The sequence below is a fragment of the Pyrgilauda ruficollis genome, unplaced genomic scaffold, assembly GCF_017590135.1.
Source record: "Pyrgilauda ruficollis isolate IOZ18807 unplaced genomic scaffold, ASM1759013v1 scaffold6, whole genome shotgun sequence".
Taxonomy (NCBI): Eukaryota; Metazoa; Chordata; class Aves; order Passeriformes; family Passeridae; genus Pyrgilauda; species Pyrgilauda ruficollis.
The window spans coordinates 15335576-15354879 of NW_024527710.1; the positions used below are offsets into that span (position 1 = coordinate 15335576).

The following is a 19304-nucleotide window of genomic DNA, read 5'->3' on the forward strand; positions in this document are numbered from 1 at the left end:
ACTTTAAGACTGGACATAGAAAAGAGAAGATCAATGCAAATCCACAAGTTCCCCCAGGCAGGAGCTGGTGGGACCTTCTCATCACTCCCATCAAAAATGGCACCTTGTCCTTTTTATTCAGCTGCCCTCTTGTACCATCACATCCCCAAATGCCATCCAACATCCACATCACACTTCCAACTGTCCCACTGGGCAAGGACCCTCTTTTTCTGGCAAGGAAAGGGCAACCCAAAGACAGAATGCAGCTTGTACCAGGATGTTTAGTTGTGTTATGAGCTTTTATTTAAAAAGCACATTTATACAGCAATAATTTCGCAGATACAAACTTCAATTTTGTATTCTACAAAAGTCTTTGAATATTCTTCTCTTTACAAAATGGAACATTACAAAAATACAGACAATTTAATATGTTTTTTTTTTATACAAATGTCTCTAATTGTAGTTATTTTCATTAAAATATTACTACCACAGAACTACAATATTTTAGTCGACTATAAAAAAATTAATTCAATGCTTTTTTAAGCAGCAAAATGTAAATAACACAGGTCAGGACACAGTTTATAGTCATAGTGGATATATCTAAAATTGTTTCAGAAATAATATTTTACATAGTTAATTTTTAAGGTTTTATACATTATTTATATAATATTTATAATATAAAAAAAATCATAGCTTGCTATAAGTTGAAATGATAGGACGGATTCTGTGAGAAGGATGTGCAAATGGCCGTTCTGCGTGTTCTGCGGGATCCCTTTGCAAATGCGCTTCGTGGAAGGGCTGCAAACCAAGCACCTGTGGCTTCTGGGCAAAAAAAAAAAATGCCATCATCACACCCGAGAGAGGCACAGCTGATTTCCCACCGGAGTGACCCAGCGGAGCACAGGACCTGGCACTGCCACGGCGCACCCCGGGGCGCCCCAGGGAGCAGGAGGAGGAGGAGGAGGAGGAGAGGAGGGGATGCACAAACCGACTGACACCCAGGCCGGGACGTGCCGCCCAGCAGCCCGTCCCAAAACTGCAGAATAAAAGTTTCCCCGGGACTCAGCCCCGGGGTCGTAGTGCGAACGAGTCTTCGGCAGCGCCGCCGCTGCCCTGGCGCAAACCGCCGGCTCCCGCGGGCGGGCGCGCACGAAACCTGCTGGGGTTTTCCTTCGGGGGAAAGGGGATGGCTGGGAAGTGGAGGATGCTCTTCATTTAGAGGGGCTCGGGTGGGATGAGCCCTCGCCAGGGAGCGAGCGGGGAGGAAGAAATGTGGCTTCTCTGTGCGGAGGAAGGAGCTCTCCGGCCTCACGGCGCGTCTCGAGCCGCTCGTTAAAGGAGTCTAGTGTGAGCAGAGAGAACAGAGACCCTTCGGAGACCTTGGACTGGGCAAGCTTCTTCTAAATTAAGTCACAGTATGGAAGAGAGGAGGCAAAAATAAACTAGGATGAAGAAGAGAAAAAAGCAACTCTTACAAACCAATCCCAGATCTTGACTCAGTGCTGTTGCTCATACATAGTGCTATACAATTTAGTCGTGAGTTGGTTTTTTTTCTCGCAGGCATTGGAAATCTTCTTAGTCAGAAAAAAACCTAGGATGGCCAGCTTTCCAAAAATCCCTTAGTGTTCACTGGGCTGGGAACAATTTGGCGTTCACTACAACATGAACACTCAAACCAATTGCACACCCAGAACTCCGGCACCTCTCTTTGTTTGTTCAGCTTTTTGTGTAGTGTGGGTTGTTTTTTTTTTCCTTTCTCATTATTGCCTTTGCCTTAGTTGACCACCACCACCCCTTTCATCCAAATGTCGCAAGTTGAAAAGACCACAGAGTAAGACTTTACTGGTTGGGCAAGAAAGTCTCTCCCTACATTCTACTGTCTGATGAGATTTGAGAGCAGCAGGTAGTTGCTGTCAGCAGTCACTTTTTTTTTTGCAAAAAAAAAAAAAAAAAAAAAGTTTAAAATGCAACACCCATCTGGTTCCTCGAAGTTCTACACCATGTTGTGATGATTATTCCTCTCAATGATGTCCACAGGTGAAAGGATCTCCTTCCGGATGGGAGGTGGAGGCAGGCAAGTCTTTGTCTTGGGTTTGAAGAGATCTGAGACGTAAAACACCTGCAGGAATAAGTAGAAAAGGCAAACTTAGCCACAGTGGGTGATGGTTTGTTCAAAAAGTTGGTTTACGGAATATATACACACCTTTAAGCAGCAAAAATAGCACTTTTTGAATTCCTGCCCATAACAGCTGTGAAATCCCAAGCGCCTGCTACCACCTTTCTGTACAGCAGAGAAAAAGGCTCAGACCTCTCAAAACTGTAAAAACATGAGAGGACAACTTGATTTCTCACTGCGTCATCACTGAGTGCAACACCCAGACCTCTGCTGAACGGGTTGAAAAGCCAGGAAACAGATCCACGGCCTGCACTCCAATAAAATAACAAAGGTCTCCAAAGGGCCGGCCTGACTCATCCTGAGTGGTTTCAGGGATGGAGTCGGTGGAACAATTCATTCACACAGACATCAGGTAGGCACTTAAAAGCTTTCAAGTCAAAACTGTGTTAAAAGCTATCAGCAGTGAGTCAATGGTGAGCCACGCTCCTCATGCCCCACCAAGGCACCAGTACAGAGCTGGGGTCTGGTGGAAGCCAAAGGCTAAGGAGAGGAGAATCTATTCCTGACTCCTTCTTCCTAAATACCCCGTGACGTAACCCCTCTCCCGGATGTGAAAAAGCCAGAGCCTGGCAATTTCGGAAGGTAGCAACACAATAAGAAACAAAAGTGCTGGGAGGAAACTTCCACATCCTCCTCTGGCAGCAGCACGAAGCTTATCAGTCCTCCAGGACTGGGGCACTTTCACCCTTGCCAAACCTCAGCCCCGTGCCAGAAGGGAAAAGAGTCAGACAGCACAGATCCTCTGGATGGAGCAAGAAGTGGCAAGGATTCATCATTTTGTCACCTGGAGCCACAGCCCCAAACTTCCGTCCTGCCACTGACTGTCCCTGCCAGCCCAAATTTGACAGCTCATCTCAGAAAGCCTTAAACCCCAATAATCCCAACTGAAGCCATGGGTTTGCTGAGCTGAAATCCCAGGATGAGCAGCACATGGCTGTAGGAATCAGCAGTACATTTGTTTTTTTCCCTCACACTACTCAAATGCATTTAAGCACCCAGATAAACCAGGGGAAAAAAATAATTCCAAGGTGTTTAAAGAAATAATGCTAGATTACAACTTCCAGGCTGGGTAACACAGGGAGAAAGCAAAGGTTTGGCCTACCTGCATCTCCACATTTTCTAACCACCCAGAGCCTTGTGCAGCAGGTCAAGCTGTCCTTGCAAATAACTTTTGCAGGCCACTATCAGCACAGCAGATAAGGCTCAAGCTGGACAGACAGCAAAGCTGCTGTACGCAGCAATTTACTCCTACAACTGTAACTAGGGTGAAGGAAGCTGAGCTGGTGCTGCTTTGTGGAAAAGCTGAGAAGGGGCTGATGAACAAAACAGCTCTTTTCTTGATGTATGTGCTGGTGTCTGTCTGTTTGGCTGTGTAACAGAGCTGATAAAGTTGTTTACAGGACATCCAAGTGGCAGCCTTTGTATGTTTGGGTAAATAAAGGATCCAGCTGATGCTCCTGAGGATCACAAGCTGAAGTCTGGCCCCTTGCTGCAGCATCCCAGTGTAAAATTACATTGAACTGCTCTGGCACTGGTTTTCTTTTGGGCTGTTAATAACTGCAAACCCCCCATTTGTCTGGTTTGGTGCATTTTGGTGCCATCTCGCTCATTCATCTACCTCTGAGAGCTGGATTCAATCAAAAAGGTGTTCAGCTTCTGCACCAAGATAGCCATGACAAATCAATTTATGGGAGGGGATTGCTGAGTGCAAGAAGAATCTGGGGATTGCTTTGAGTCTGGTGCTTATTTTTGACAGGAATAAGTTATGGTCGAGTGTCATACTGGCTGTTTTTGCTTTTACTGTGCTGCTTTTCAGGTTTCATTGAAAGACTGGTTAAGGGGTTTCATTTCTCTTTAAACTGTATTTCACTTTAACATGGCTGGAGGTTATATAAACATTTATAGGAATCATGAAACGTGATCTTTGGGGGTTAAAAGTGTGTTAAATCCTCCTAATGCTTGAACTGTTTAACACAAAAAAAGGACTAATAAACGTGCTAAGTTTTTCACTTGGATTAGCTCCATTTCCTGTAGAAGGTGCTCTCCACCCATAAAGAAAACTTGATGGGAGAAGACTGAGAGCATTTTAAGCCAGTATCTCACATTCCCACTTAACAATTCCTATTACTTTTCATCCTACTGAAGCAATTTTTAATCATATACAGAGAGGTTAAAACAACTCCTCTGAGCTAACCAGAGCAACACTGGGAGCATGTCCTTCTGACATCTCCCCTTCTCCCTCTCCCTCAGATGAGACATAAACCACACAACACACAGCAAGCTGCCTGCAAGGCGCATAAAAACTATTTCTATTTGAGAAATCCTCGTTGTATTTCACCCTGGCTCCAAGTCTGAATGTTTCATCAGCTGGAAGTGCTTGACATTAATGTCTTCTGCTTGTTATTTCAGGCACTGGAAGACAAACGTGTCTGCTGCAGCACGACCTGGGTTTAAGCTCGGGCAGCCTTCGGAGATGAAATCCACAATTGGTTTCTACTGAAAATTATGGCCTGATAACTGTGGTGTTTTTACAGCCCTTGGCTATCACCAGGGTGGACCCTGAAGGCTGTGCTGGGGGAAGGGGTGGCCGGGAGGACCCAGGGTGGGAGGTGATGAGTCTCCAGGTCCCTCCCTCTGTTTCAGAGCAGCCCGTGCAGGAGAGCTGGGCAAGAACAATCAGGACATACCAAGAATTTCAGCAAAAAGCTGCTAACTGCTCCTTCAGTGCAAACTCTAGGATGTTTTGGGATGACTCTTCCTCTTGTCCTTGCCACCGCCTCCCAAAATGAAGGAAAGTCTGCCAGGCCCTACTAGGCAAAGACTCCCACCAGCAAAGCCAGGTTCTGGAGAACAGTTGGTTCTCTGCAGGCCGATGGAATGGGACAAGGGCTGGGCTCAAACCCTTCCCTGAGTTCCAAGCTGAAGCCTGAGAAATTCCAGGTTACTGAGCCATTCCTGCAAAGCGTTTGGACACAACTGCTCCTTCCACCAGCAGGCTGGGAGAGCAGCTCAGGCTGCCCCAGGCTCCCAGCAAACCCCAGCCTGCCTGGGAAACTCAAGGCAGCTGCTTCCTATGACACAGGAAAACTATCCCAGCCCTGCCACAGCTTCCCCTTCCCAGCACAGCTCCCAGCTGCCGGAGGGCTGGGAGGGGACAGCCAGGCCTGCTGCTCGTCCCAGCCAGGAAGCATCCGGACACCCATCCCAAGCATCCGGAGAGCTATTGTCCTTCTGCAACCACTGCTGGGACCCAGGGATGGACTGCCTGCTCCCCACTCCCCTTCCACACTCTGGCTGTTATCCCACTTCCCACCACAAAGACACATACTGCTCCCACCTCCCCCTCGGGATCTGCCAGCCCAGCATGGGACATGGGCACCAGGCAAAGGCAAAACCCAACAGCTACTGCTCACGGAGTTAATAATACTCCATGAAAATGTCCCAACAATGCCATTTTTGTTTTGGCTTTGGAATATTATCAACCAGTGGGAAGTACATAAATAACCTATTTTCTCTCCCTGCAAAATGTAATATTGGTGAACTTAACTCCTTGTTCCCAAGGCTGATTTACTTTCAGAGCAGCTAAAAAAAAAAAACAAAACAAAACAAAAAACCAACAAAAAACCCCACAAAAAGTGTGGTGAGCTGTTAGAATCTTGCTTTTGGGGAGTTCACACAGACACAGAAACCACCACAGCCCCCGGCTCCTTTGTGTCTGTCTGAGACAGCTGCCTGACTTGGTTCCCCCCCATCCTGCCAATTTAAAACATCTTCATGTGTCACTTTGAGTTACAGGGCTGTGCAATCAGGTCGCCCTTTGGAGAGCAAGTGGCATGAGAACCAGCCCAGCAGAGAGAAGTGGGCACAGCTTTTGCTGGCCTCTTTTTCACGAGCCTTTTTGCTCCCTGAAAATCCATCAGCCACCTCCCCTGGTCAGGCTGACACCAGTTTTTGGATGGATTGTGTGTGGAAGAGCCATAATGCCAAGCACTCCAGACTCTCTGCTCAGCTCCTGGTGGAAAACCTTGCAAACGAACCTAGCTGGAGAAGTCAAAGCTTCTGGAGGACAGGGAAACACCCTCCCTTGACTGAACACCTTTCAGTGCCCCGAGCTGCCTGGACCAAGCCTTTGGAGCCTCCCACCACATCCCCAGCTGTAACAGGGAATACCTGAGCCGAACTGGTGTGTTGCAAAGGCCCTGCTATTCCCACAGGACCTTCCCAGCACTGCTCCTGCCCAGCTTTCCCCACTCACCACGCAGTAAGCCACCAGGGCTCCCTGTGCAAAGCCTGCCAGCACATCGGTGGGGTGGTGCTTGTGGTCGGAGACGCGGGACAGCCCGGTGTAAAACGCCATCATGATCAGGGTGAACTGGAGCAGGGGACGCAGCAGGCGGGCTCCCTTCCACGTGAATCTGGCCTGCAGATAGAACTGTGCCAAGAGAGGGAAACAAACAAACAAAAAAGGTTGCGTTAATTTACACTAATTTGCCCAAAATGCAGCAGCAACTGCTCTGTGGGGCAGCCACGGCCCTGTGGCTCAAGGAGGGGGAGTTGACAAAATGGAAAGATGCTCCTCGCACCTGTGTGGCCTCTGGAGGGATTTTTAACCCGTGGAGGGGATGAGGACAGAGGTGGATGGGCACAGCCCTCCCTCAGTGAGCCACAAACAGGGGATTGGGACCCCCTGCACCCCAGCTCTCCTTCAGCCTCCACACAGCACGGCACCCCAGTAAAGAAATTCCTCCCCAGCATTATTAAACATAACAAAATCAAGGTCACAAACCTGGGGTATTTAGGACTCATACCATCTCTCAGAGGGAAATCAAGAGACAATGCAGCATGCTAAACCTTCAGAGCCATCCCAAGAACTGCCAGGCATGGCCACAACCACCAACAAAGTGCACAATGCCACCCTCCAACACTGCCATCATGTTCCCCAGCTGGAGCCCCGGGGTTTGAGGGAAACAGAGAGCAGCTGCCCCAGTGCATGGCCTGGGAATTCCCTCCCTGGGTGGGAATGACAAGCAGAGCCCGAGAGGAGGACGCTGGGGTGATGTCAAGCAGACATTGTAGCCCTGCCGTGACTATCTCGGGCCCGTTTCCGCTCCGGCTGCCGGGCACGGCCGGTTCCTGTGGGAACGGGGAAGCTGGGCGGGAAGAGAGGGCAGGAAAACAGCAACTCCTGCCGTGGATGAGCGCAGGGAGGAAGGCTGTGGGAAGGGAGGGACGCCGCAGCAGCCTCCAGGCCTGGGGAGCAGTGAGGCTCAAAGGGTGTGGAAGCGCCGGGCGAACGCTGCCCGGCTCCTGAGCCCACTCCTGCAGCTCCGCTCTGCCTGCTCCTAAATGCAGCACTGCAGTCAGACACAGGGTCCTTCAAGGGCTCTGCTACGTCAGAGGGCTGCAAAGGGGTTTACTCCCCATTTATGATGCCTTTTACACACCCAGAGCAGTTTGCACCACTTGATATGAAAGGGGATGAAGCTCTCACCGGGTTCCCTGAAACCACAAATAACTTAATGACAACGTAAAAGCATAAAATGACCTATAAAAGCAGAACTAACTGGGAAGCTGATAAGGGGGAAGCATAATTTTGGCCAGTTCAGTATGTTTGGCTGTTGCATAAACACTGCATCTACCCCTTTTTGGAAAGAACACACACTGGGCTCTTCAGAAGAAATGAAACATCACATTGTCTGAATGGAGCAGATGCTCCAAATTATCCAGATTGTTAGCCAATTAACATAGAAGGGAGCAGCACCAGAACAGCTCAGTGCTGGCTAATGCACATGGTGATTCTGGGGAATATATCTGCAAACCAGCCCGAGCTGGGAATGGAGCCACGGCCCCATGGTGCACATCCCACACCCCATGGCACAGTCCCTTCCATCCCAAACCATTCCATGATTCTGTTTTCATGTTCAAGAGCCTCAACTCAGCCCACGTGACAGTGCAAAACTCAGGTTCCAGTGTGCTGCTGCTGCTGCTGCTGCAGAGCAAAAATAGCTCCAAGTATTATATATTATAAACCATCACTCTCAGCTCTAGCAGGAACATTCAAGACCTGATGACTTATTTTAATCTTCTGTCTTTGTCCCATCAAATCACTTAAGAAGGAAATTTGTTGCTGTATAATCTGACATTTGCCACTTTTGCACAGTCTGGACATCTTCTCAAATCTTTCCACCCCACAAGCCTGGACTAAAAAAGTCATCTAGAGGTGAGGGTGCAAAGTATCAGTTAAAAATTAGCAATAAAAAGCAAACAGCAAGTTTGAAGACACAATTAAGTAGTGGCTGAACTGTGTCCCTCATGTGCAATCCTCAGCCCTGGAAAAGGAGCAAAAAGCAGTGTGGCACCAGAGGGGGTGTGCTGGGTGTCCCCCAAGTCCCCAGCACCCAACTCACAAGCACACCTGCCTGTCTTGGAGAACTAAAACCCACAGGTTTAGTCCTGTGCCCCTCAGACACTGCAACACCAGTGTGAAGAGCTCAGCTGCCACAATAAAGGCCATGGAAAAATTGCTCTTTATGCCCCATTCATAAGGACAAAAAAAAAAGAGCGTAACAGCACTCCTCATATTCCACAGGAATTTTATGAACATGCAGCATTATAAAAGCTACTCTCAAATACCAGATCCCCTAAATACTTTCAAGGTAAGACTTGGGGTGCTCCAAACTTTGCCTCTGCCCTCAGTATGAAAGAAAAACCCAGTTAATATGACAAGGTCAAAAAGTGAAAGTAGAATTTAGGGGCTGAAAGGATCAGAATTTCCCTAATGCAGGAATTAGTGCTATTACCAAGAAATGGGAAGTTCCTGGAAATTTATCTGAAAATCTGCTTATGAAGGTGTTTTTTGCTGTTTTGGTGGGGGTTTTTTTGTTTGGTTGGTTTGTTGTTTTTGGTTTTCTTTTTTCCTGGGAGAAAATCTGAAATGCTGCCTCCTACAGACTGACAGATTTGGATGGGAATGTGGAGCTGGAATGGAGCCCTTCCCAGGAGGGGGTGGAAGAGCAAGACCACAACCAGGGTTAGTTCCACCACAGATCATCACAGGGCAGCGAAAACCAGGAGCACCAACAGGAGCAAGGGTGGGAGAAATGGGATCACACAGAGTGGGAGTTATTTGGAGTTCCCATCCGCTGTCTCCTGGCAGAGGCTGAGTTACCACAAAGCAGATGGTTTGGGGGACGTCACATCGCTCTTCCTGCGCCAGGGGACTTCCACAGTGCTGCTGGGGAGTGCCCACAGCCACACACAGCCTCTGAGCAAGCCCAGGAGGAGCTGGCAGGGGACACAGGCTCAGAGCATCACCTCCAGCCTCCCGGGGCTTTCTGCTCTCCAGAAATCCCTTCACGCTCTCCCTGCCGCAGGGCTGGACTCCATCAACCCCTTAGTCACACCTGAAGTTTCCTTCTGGGAAACAGCTGGGCTTGTTGCTGGCTGTCTGACCCCAAGTGACCTCCTTCTCCATTCCTTCACCATTCCTTCTCCAGCCCCATCTGCAAAGCAGAGTGGTACCCAAAGTGCTGCAGGGCTGAAACCTCTCCAGCCCAAATTCATCCCAGCGAAAAGCACTGCCCTGTCTGGACAAAGCCAGCTGGAGGCTGGGGAATGCACAATTTGGCTTTTAGCACCTAACTGGCCAGAAGGGAAGGACAGGAGATGGGCAAAGACCTCTCAGCATGTGCTGTCTGCCTCCTCCCTGCCTTTGCTGAGTGCACAGCAGCCTCTCACCCCATCAGAAATATCCCCAGCAGCTCAGTTCACAGCTCAGCCTTGGCCTCTGATGTAATTCCATTTTATCCTCTTCCTTAGGTCACCACTAAACTCAGCTCCAAGTTCTCAACCACCACAGAGGTTCCTTCACAAGGGCACATCACTGCTCAGCTGTACCAGGGCACTTTCTCCACCCTTCAGCAAGGAGCTCCAGGGAGAAACCTCACACTCTCCCAACACATAAAGCCAGCACCATCTCTCATTTTCCATTTACACCAGTAGAACTCACCACATCCCATTCTGAAGTCTTCTGCCTCACCCACTGATACATATTAAATACACAAGGTTGGCTTGCATTTTATCCAGAATCAGCCAATATTGCTGAGGGATATTCAACTTTCTTGATATTTAAATTTAGTTTTTCTGCACCCACCCCTGGCTTGCATTTTATCCAGAATCAGCCAATATTGCTGAGGGATATTAATTCAATTTTCCTGATATTTAAATTTAGCTTTTCTGCACCCACCCTTCATGTGATTTCAGGCAACTTCATGCTGCAAATAAATCACAGCCTCACATGCTCCAGGGGAGTGGAAAGCATCCATTGCTCCCTGCAAAGACTCCCCCACATCCACAGAAACAAGACAAAGAGGTGTGGGTCAGCTCCAGAGGGCTGCATGGAATAAGCTGTTCCATACCTCCTCTTTCCTCAGCCTGCTATAAATATGTATTACAGCTCGCTCAGCCAAGGAGTAACAAAGCAAGGAAAATTAGGACAAAGAGGATTACCCAAGAGTTATTTCCCCTTTAAAATTTTTTATACAAAGGCCTGATGTTAATTGAGTACTCCTGGTGACAAGAAGGCTGCGAGAAACTTAGCCCTGAAGTGTCAGCATTCAGAACTAAATCCCAGGGGATTTTACCGTGTTGCAAGTGCCTTTCCCTGGGACTTTTCCCTCAAAGCCCTCCAGGCCTTGGCATCTAGCAGTGTTTTCCTACTAGGAGCCCATGGATAGCACGGGGCTCTGCTGCTGTGCCAGGAAATGGGGAAGCTGTGGTCACTCAGCCACTGCTCACCAAATATCTGGACAAATCCAGCCCCACACTGCAGGCAAAGCCCTGCGGGACGCGTGGGAATCCACGGATCTTTTCATAGACTGACTGGAACTTTCTGGCACCCGTCTCCACCAGGTGAAGCAAACTCGAAAACATTTTAATTTAGAATGGGCTCCGAGAGTGAAGCCAGGGAACGCCAGGAAAGACGGGAAGTGACTTATCCTTGAAATATGAAGTATTGTTCAATCGGGAACACGCTCGGGACACGGCTGATGTGCCAGGCCTCTGCAGGACACGCTCAGCCCCACAGACACCCCAGCTCTGCAGAAGCTCCTGGCACACTCCTGGTATCCAAAGTGTAGGCAGCAGCTGCTGCAGCACAGCCCTCACTTCCCAGGAACAGGGCAGCACCCGTTTTGTCTTGATTGAGATGGTTCCCTGATTAAACCCATCAAACACACCTCCTGCAGGCACTGGCGTGGTGGATGCCACGTTTCTAAGCAAGCTTTCCAAACCCCAACTCATTCATTGAGGTGGGCAAGACAGCGGGGTTTATCTTGCATCAAATAAAATCCCTCTAGCTTACTATAATCTCTTTTTTCTTGTAATTATTTTTTTGATATTATCAGCCTCTCCAATGTGTCTGATTTTCTGCCTCCCTTTTTCTGTGAGATTTCTCTGTCAGGCTCTGGCAGTGACCAGGGAACTGGAGTGATGGAGAGCAGGGTGCTGCTAGACAAGCTAGAATCACTGAATCATTTAGGTGGAAGAGAGCCTTAAGATTGTTGCCTCACCTGTCTTGTCTCAAGTTGCCTTTTTCTCCCTTCAATTTATCACCAAATACTTGATGTAATTTTTCCTGACTTCTCAAGGCACAAGGCAACTGGACAGCTGGTCAGGCAGTCTGCTGCCAGCCGTATCACAGTTTTGGGACAAGGTGAAAATTAAAAATAAAATAATTTAAAAGGGATTGCCCCCTGCATAGAGAGGGGTAAGTGGAGCAGCCTGTTGTCCTGGGGGGTGTGGGGCAAAGTCTGGCGAGTGCTGACAGCTCAAGTGCTCCCATATGGGGACAGGGAAGGGCAGCAAAGAGAGACCAGAGGCATCTCTGTGCTCTGAGGCACCACACAGGAGCTAAACACCACTTCTAAAGCCTGCTGCAAAGTTAAAAAGAACATCAGGCAGCAGGCATTGGTGCAAAGCAGCAATGGAAAATGAGCCATGCAGGTTTTCTGTGCATCCTGTGGGAACTTGGAAGGCATATTGCAGTTTTGGGGTCTCTGCCCCACAAGCTCTGTATTCCCATTTGTTTCTCACCTCCTCCAAAAGTGCTGGAATTTCAGAGAACACATGAAAAAAAGAAAGTTCATCCCGCAACCTGCAGCAAATGGGTCAAGCCCTGGTAGAGAAGCCATCACCATCTTAATAGGGACTGGCAGTCCTTGCTGTTCCCAGATGCTGGGCTTGAAAATATCTCAGGGCTGACTTATCTGACTGCCCAGAGACCTTCCCAGAAATAAATGACTGCCTGTGTGAGTGATGGCCTCCAAACTCAGCTCAGAAAGCTTTACGATGGGCTGAGCCTCCTGTGAAGCATCACCAAGGCAGCTCTTCATTGTAATAGCTGGGGGGAAACGGCCAAAACGTTTGCTGGAGAAATTCAGAAGTTTTCCAAGAACAAAATAAGAGGGAAAACAAAGAAAGAATTTAATACGCCGCCCACAACAGCCTGGAAAGCTCAGTGATTCAGCTACACTGAATTGCTCACAGGGAAGGGGATCCAAGGCTGAAAAGGCTGGAGGGAGCAGTGGTCACTTATCTTTCCAGAGGGTAAGGGATGGAGGGAACACTGCTGACAGATAAAAGCTCATGTTTCATGTTTTTATCAGCGCAGTGCTGTTCCTCTGCTTGCAAGTCCGAGATTACCAGGGACGGAGGAGGAGCACAAATCTTAAAAGCAACACAAAACTTGATATTTTATGAAATAAATAACTTAGAAAAAAGGAAAACCAGGCACAAATCCCTGTGAGCCCCCCCTGAAGGGGGTGTGTGTGTGTGTCCAGCCCGTGTGGGCAGCGCTGCCTCCCGCAGTCCTGGCAGGAAGCACCTTGGCAGCCACCCCGGCCCCAGCCCAGGAGCAGGAAGGGCAGAGCCATTTCTCACTGACAAAGGAAAACAAGTCCCAGCCCTCCCCTCCGGAACCAGGCGGGCAGAGGCTGCTCCACCTGCTCTGCTGGCACATTTCAGAACCAGGCATCACCTCCTGACATGGCCACGCAGCACATCCTGCCCCTCCATCCATGAAACATTCTGGCTCGCCCCAAACTCTCCTCAGCGTGCAAACAAAATTGCACAGGCTGTCCACAAATTTAGCAGGATTTGGATTTAACAGCCACCTTGGCCACGTCCCAAAGCTGCACACACAGCTCAGCTATCATCCCAGGAGTCTCTATCCTAAAAAACACCACAGCAGCTGAGGGTGGATCCTCCCACCAACAGCTCAGACTCTTCTTTTCCAACCAACTTTCCATGTCCAACGCTCATCCTGCCATTACTGGTATGGAATGTGGGATGGGGGACAGGGGATCAATCAGCTCAGTGAGGTCACTTACCACCAAGTACAGCATGGTGTACAGGGAGAAGGACGCGTGCCCGGAGAAGAAGGATTTCCTGCAAAACAAAGCAGGTGCTCAGAACCAGCCAGCATAATCCTCAATATTACAATTCTCCCTATAATATGGTGACTTGCCTGTGGCATCTGAGGGTGCCAGACCAGAGGGACTCACAACCCCCAATTCTTTGGTTATAAAAGCCCTGTTATCCGCCCTGCTTGCTGGTGAGGCAGAAAGCAAACGGATGGACAGGATGCTTGCATTGTTTGTCCCTTCCTGGCCTACTCATGGGACAGCAGTTATTTCCAGGATAACCCAATAACTCATCATCTTGCCTCAAATAACCGGGAAACCCAAAAGAAATGAGAAGAGAGCAACTTCTCCAGAAGCCTGACTGCAGCATGAGGAATGTGCCCCTGGCAAAGTCAAAATTGGGCATCTGATGGATGTGATAGAGCTCCAAAGGGAGGCACTGGCAGCCCTGTGTGGTGGAGCCTTCCCTGAGGAAAAGCTCTGCTGTGACACACGGGACAGCTCGGGCTGCTCACCATGAGCTCAGCTCCAGGGGTGAACTCCCACAGAGAGCAGCAGCTCAGGGAAACAATAGTGTAGGAGCAAAGAGAAAGGAAAAGAAATACTATTCAGCTGAGTGCCACACTTCCCAAGGGAAACCGCTGCCCACTGGAAAACGGATTTATGGCCTTCACAGCACTTCATAGAATCCTAGAATGGTTTGTACTGTGAGGGACATCAAAGACCAGCTGCTATGGGTAGGGACAGCTTCCACTAGACCAGGCTGTTTAGATCCCAATCTAAGATGGCCTTCTAGGAACGGGGTATCCATCCACAGCTTCTCTGAGCAATCCATCCAGTGCCTCACCACCCTCACAGGGAAGAATTTCATCCCAACATCCAAACTAACCCCACTCTCAGTTTCAGATTCAAATCCTCTACTGCAGACAGAGAAACCCGAGCCACATTTGGCGTCAGCAACCCTTGGCCCTGGTGCCAGGGGCTCTCACCTGGCTTCCTGCACCCTGCTGTCGTTTCCCCTGCAGGTGTAGTTCTGGATGTAAACTCCCTTGGCGCAGTTGATGGTGGAGAAATCCAAGTCACAAACCGCCAGGAAATGCGGCCGCAAGCGCCCGACGGACACTTTGGCAATGTCTGTGAAGGACTGGCTGATGGCACAGCCAAAAACAAAGCAGCCCACTTGCTTGTAGAGAGCTGCCACGTAGGGGTTCTGGATGAAGGAGCGGGATTTCTCCTTCAGGTAGTGGATGCGGTAGAGCTCTCCCGTTATAATCTGCGAGGAAAGAACAACAGAGAGGTCAGAGAGCAGGAAAAATGCTGGGCAAATGTCAATTCTTTAACTTCTTTTCTGCCTCTGTCAAGGTAGGGATTGAAGCTCTGGAGATGGTATTTCGTATTCAGGCTCAAATGTGTATTATTTCTTATCCATATTACAATCTTACAAGTTGTGAGTTCTACAGCATTCTACTAACAAGCTACAAAATGCCTATCTTTCTCTACAAGGTCTTTTAGGGCTAAACTATCCAATTAAGAAATGACACCTAGATTATTTTCACTTTTAACCCAATAACCAATCCCTCATGTCCTGCAATGAGGACTTTTCTGTCCAATTACAAACCCTTGAAGAAGAAGGTGAAGAAGGACCAGCCACCGCTCTAAAACCTCCATCTTGCTCCATATATATTGCTATATTCTAAAACCTTAAACTCTAAGTTTTCCACCCTGTGATATTACACACCCCTATTCAAACACACACCCATAATCCCAGTTTTATCATTCAATTTTGGAAGCCTTCTCCACAGCCTCAGGTCAAATACAGTATTCTCTTGTGGGTCTGTGCCTTTCAACACAGAAAGTTTAAAATCCTCGGCATCCAGGGGTCCAACAGGCAAAAGCAGGGCTGGGTGTGAATGCAGGGCTGAGACAGCTCTGGGATCTCAAACCAGGAATCTGCTTCTGGAGCGAGGAAGGAGAAGCCATGGCCCAGTGTCTCTCCATCCTCCCCCTCGTCCCTCCCAGTGCTTGGCATGTTGTTTATGGAAATATCCAATAAATGAAACAAAAGAGTAAATTTTGGGTTAGCACACTGGCATATCTTTACAGAAGTGGAGTAACACCCCAGCATAGTGGGAGAAGAAAATTGACATAAACCAGATAAAGAATTAGTGTGTGTTGGGAAGGAGAGGCCAGACCCACCACCCTGTTATCAAACTGATTTTGGAGGAAAATAAACCCACATCCTGCTTACCTTCCTCTCTTAAAATCACTAACACAACAAGGGAAGAAACAGAAAGCCCCAAATTTTTCAGATTCTGGCCCAAAACTTGCTGCTAGCAGACCTAATTCAGACCTCTCAAGGCCTCCAAAAAGTCCAGCTATTCTGGGGCATTTCAAGGTGTCTTGCCATCACATGGCAGCAGATTATGTTTTTCTTGTGTCAGGGGTGCTGAGGTTTGACAGTATTGCCATAAATCACTGTCAGGGAGCAGAGGATCCAACTTCTCACACTCATGACTCTTAAGAGGCAGGTTAATGAAAATCAGGCTGTGAAATGAAGTCCAAATGTCTCACCTCTCCCAAAGAGCCAAAGATTTAAATTGTTCTCTGTCACGCTACACACCTAAATTTTAAGCTTCAGATTTACAGCTTTAGGATTTCATTCATTACTCTAAATGTTTTTATACCTGAGTTATAAATTGAGGCAGAGGTTTTGTGGGGTTGGTTTTTTTTTGGATGCCCCCTTGTCCCTGCCTCTCTGTAGTCACAGGGACTGTGATATGTAAAATTAACTGTCAAGAAAAATGCCTTCATGTTAATCCCCTTCTGGAGCAGCCAGCAATATTCCTCCCAGCGTGGCAGCCTGCCAGCCATAAGCAGGAGACGAGGCTCCCCTGCCTACCTTTTTTAAAAGCTTGGCACAACCTTTGGAAACTAATAAACTGGAAAAGTATGGCAATTAGACTAAGAAGAGTTGAAGCTGTATCATTGTTTGAACTCACTCGTACCCAGGCTTGGAAAAACAAAGGTTGACCTAAGGCAGCTGAAATTGCAGCTAAGCAGGCTTTATCAAAGAGAGATACAACTGTAATAACAGAAAATAAATGCCAAGCTAGAGCAGGCTCTGCTACCATGCACAGAAATTCTTTGAGCGGCTGCACCACCATTTGGGGGTTACACGTCACAGTTGAGATTTCCTCTTGGAAATCTGGTAGTGACCAAGGCTTGTTTAGGGAGCTGCATCATTTTAATCCTCACATAGTCTCCAAAGACCATGGTTTATCTCCATTTTGAACCACTTTCCAGCACAGGAAATCTACTGGCATGAGGCCTGCAGAGGGAGGTTGCCCTGGATGGACACAGAGGCTCCTGCACTCCCAAAAGCCTAAATTCACAAGAAGGGGAGCTCTGAGGCTCAAAACTTGTGGCTTTCACAGAGGGAAGGCCAGACAAATTAAGGACGATATCTGACACTGGGAGATGTACCATTACTGCAAAGTCACAAACAGATCCACTCAAACCTGAGGCTCTTGGCCTGGGGAAAGGCATGTGACCATTTTAAACAGGGACCAACAAAAGTCTGGGGATTAATATTTTTCTCTCACCGTTGGTGGTCTGGGTAATTGCACACATGCAGCAGATTGTAAATTGGAGCCTTCGCTCCCTCACTAAAATGCTGCTGGGTACCCAGGAACCCTCCCCAGTTAGTGAAAGCCATGGATCAACTTAATGAGAAGCTAAAAATTGGGTAAACTTGGTTTTTTGGCAGTGCTGTCCCAGATAAAGCAGGACGGTGAAAAACTAATGCAGCACAGATGTGCACAGACTGGAAGGACATCCTGAAAAGAAAACAAGTTCTAAAGAGATCAAGCTCTTCTCATGCCTTGCACTCCTGGCGAGCCATCCACATGGGACTTGTGCCATTCCCAGGTGATGGGCACAATTCCCTGGCACACATATTTAAAAAGAGTTTTTCTCTCACTAGAGAGAAGCCAACATCAAACGTTTCTGTCCGTGAATGCTTTTTGCAGACTTTCAGTTATCAAGTCCATTTTATTGTTATTAGAAGATATTACCAGCAATTCAATTAGCCTGTAATTACTTTTAGAGCTTTTCTAGCCACTTGCTTTTGGTGTAACATTCTCTGTGCTAATCACATTGCAGCATATCACTTTCAACTGTAAAACAGCCAGCTAATCCAGGCATGTCACTTAGATCACCTGGCAAATTAATTTAATTAGGAATTTTTCATAGCCCTTCAGGACCTATCAGGCGTGGGGACGTGGTACCACAGCAGTGGTACTCCTACGAAGCTCAGGAGTGTCACCTTCCCCTTCCCACCATCCAAGGGACCACCAACATCCAGCAACATCACATCAACCATGTTCTAGCATGAAGAGCAGTCAGGAGAGAGGTGAGAGTGCACAGCCCAGGGGCACAAGCCTCTCCAGTGTCATCTGCATGGAAATTTGCCTCAAGTCAGTAAATACACCGATATTAAAACCAAATGCATGTCCTCTCCCATCCTGAAGGAAGCAAAGGTCTCGCCTCTGCCGTTTACTTAACCAACTCTCTGGGTGTCCTCAAGCCACTTAAAACATGACCTGGACCTTTTTACCCCAGGCTAGACTGCCTGTGACGCCACGTGAAGCGAGGGTGTGAAATTTTGGCTGCTCCATCCCAAAAGCCAGCTCCCTGGAAGTGCTCATAACCACTGCCCTGCCTTCCAAAGGAGCGAAAGGAGCGCGCACAGTGCTCTGTGGATTTGGAAGGAATTCCTATTATGCTACAGTAATTCTGGTATCTGGGTTACATCTGAAAAAGGAGGTCAGGCTGACTTGAATTTTCCATGCAGGCTGCCATAGCAAAGAAATCTGTTGCTTCAGTTCCTCGTTAGCTATTTGTGTCACTCAACAGCAAATAACTGAGCTTTTGAATTTACCTTATTAAGTTACATTTGTTGTGGGCACAGTGAAACCAGGGCAGAAACATCCAATTCTTTGGGGATTTTCATTCTCTTTTAATTGACCTGCTATTTCGTGGTAGAGGGTTGATGGATCACACAGGCAGCTGATTATGTTTCCAGTTTCTGTTCCAACTCCTGTATTTGCCACTGCCTCATTAGGGATCAGAAGCACACTCTGCATGGAGCTGGCGTGCCGATAGCTCCGGCAGTAATGCGAAAATGAGAGGCTTTTTCATTTCATTTTTATGGCTTTTCCACACTCAGGGGTCATTCACCTGCAGGGTGAAATTCTGCTGTGTTTATAGAATTGGGGGCCTGGCACCTATGGGCTTGTTTTGGGGAAGGAGGGGGCAGAGGGACAGGGAAATTTTGGGGACTTGCTTTGCTGAGTGTGTGGTATGTGGTCAGGGAATGATGGAGAGATAAGGAAATGATGGAGAGATGAAGAAATGATGGAGAGATGAGGAAATTATGAAGATATTCACATCTCTCAAGGCTGAGGATGGTGTATTACCAAAGCAGGCACTGTGCCATCCTAAAATATCTATTGCCCATGACACTCCATGAAAGGAAAGGTGAAAGGCAGAACAAGTGCTTCTGACTTCTCCATCTCCATCCCTCCCAGCTGAAGGAGCAAGAGGAAGGTGGCACTTCTGGGAAAGCACCTGAGCTGTTCTGGCAGCAGGTGAGAAGGAAAAATATGTAGGTACTTTTCATAGGGGAATTTCATTTTAGCTGGAAGTGTTTAAGCAACAACCTGGAGACA

The 19304-nt window shown here is 48.0% G+C and overlaps 1 protein-coding gene across 2 annotated transcripts in view; it reads right to left on the reverse strand.

Moving 5' to 3' along the window:
* Positions 1-259: 259 nt before the first annotated feature.
* PLPP3 (phospholipid phosphatase 3) overlaps positions 260-19304 on the reverse strand; it is a 43992-nt gene continuing 24947 nt past the window's right edge. For both annotated transcript variants that reach the window (XM_041483083.1, XM_041483084.1), the window contains exons 4-7: positions 14565-14848; positions 13543-13600; positions 6411-6587; positions 260-2098 (exon numbers count right to left, since the gene is read on the reverse strand). In XM_041483083.1, coding sequence (XP_041339017.1) covers positions 1973-2098; positions 6411-6587; positions 13543-13600; positions 14565-14848 — 645 coding nt within the window. In that variant the 3' untranslated portion in view covers positions 260-1972. The remainder of the gene's footprint in view (positions 2099-6410; positions 6588-13542; positions 13601-14564; positions 14849-19304) is intronic.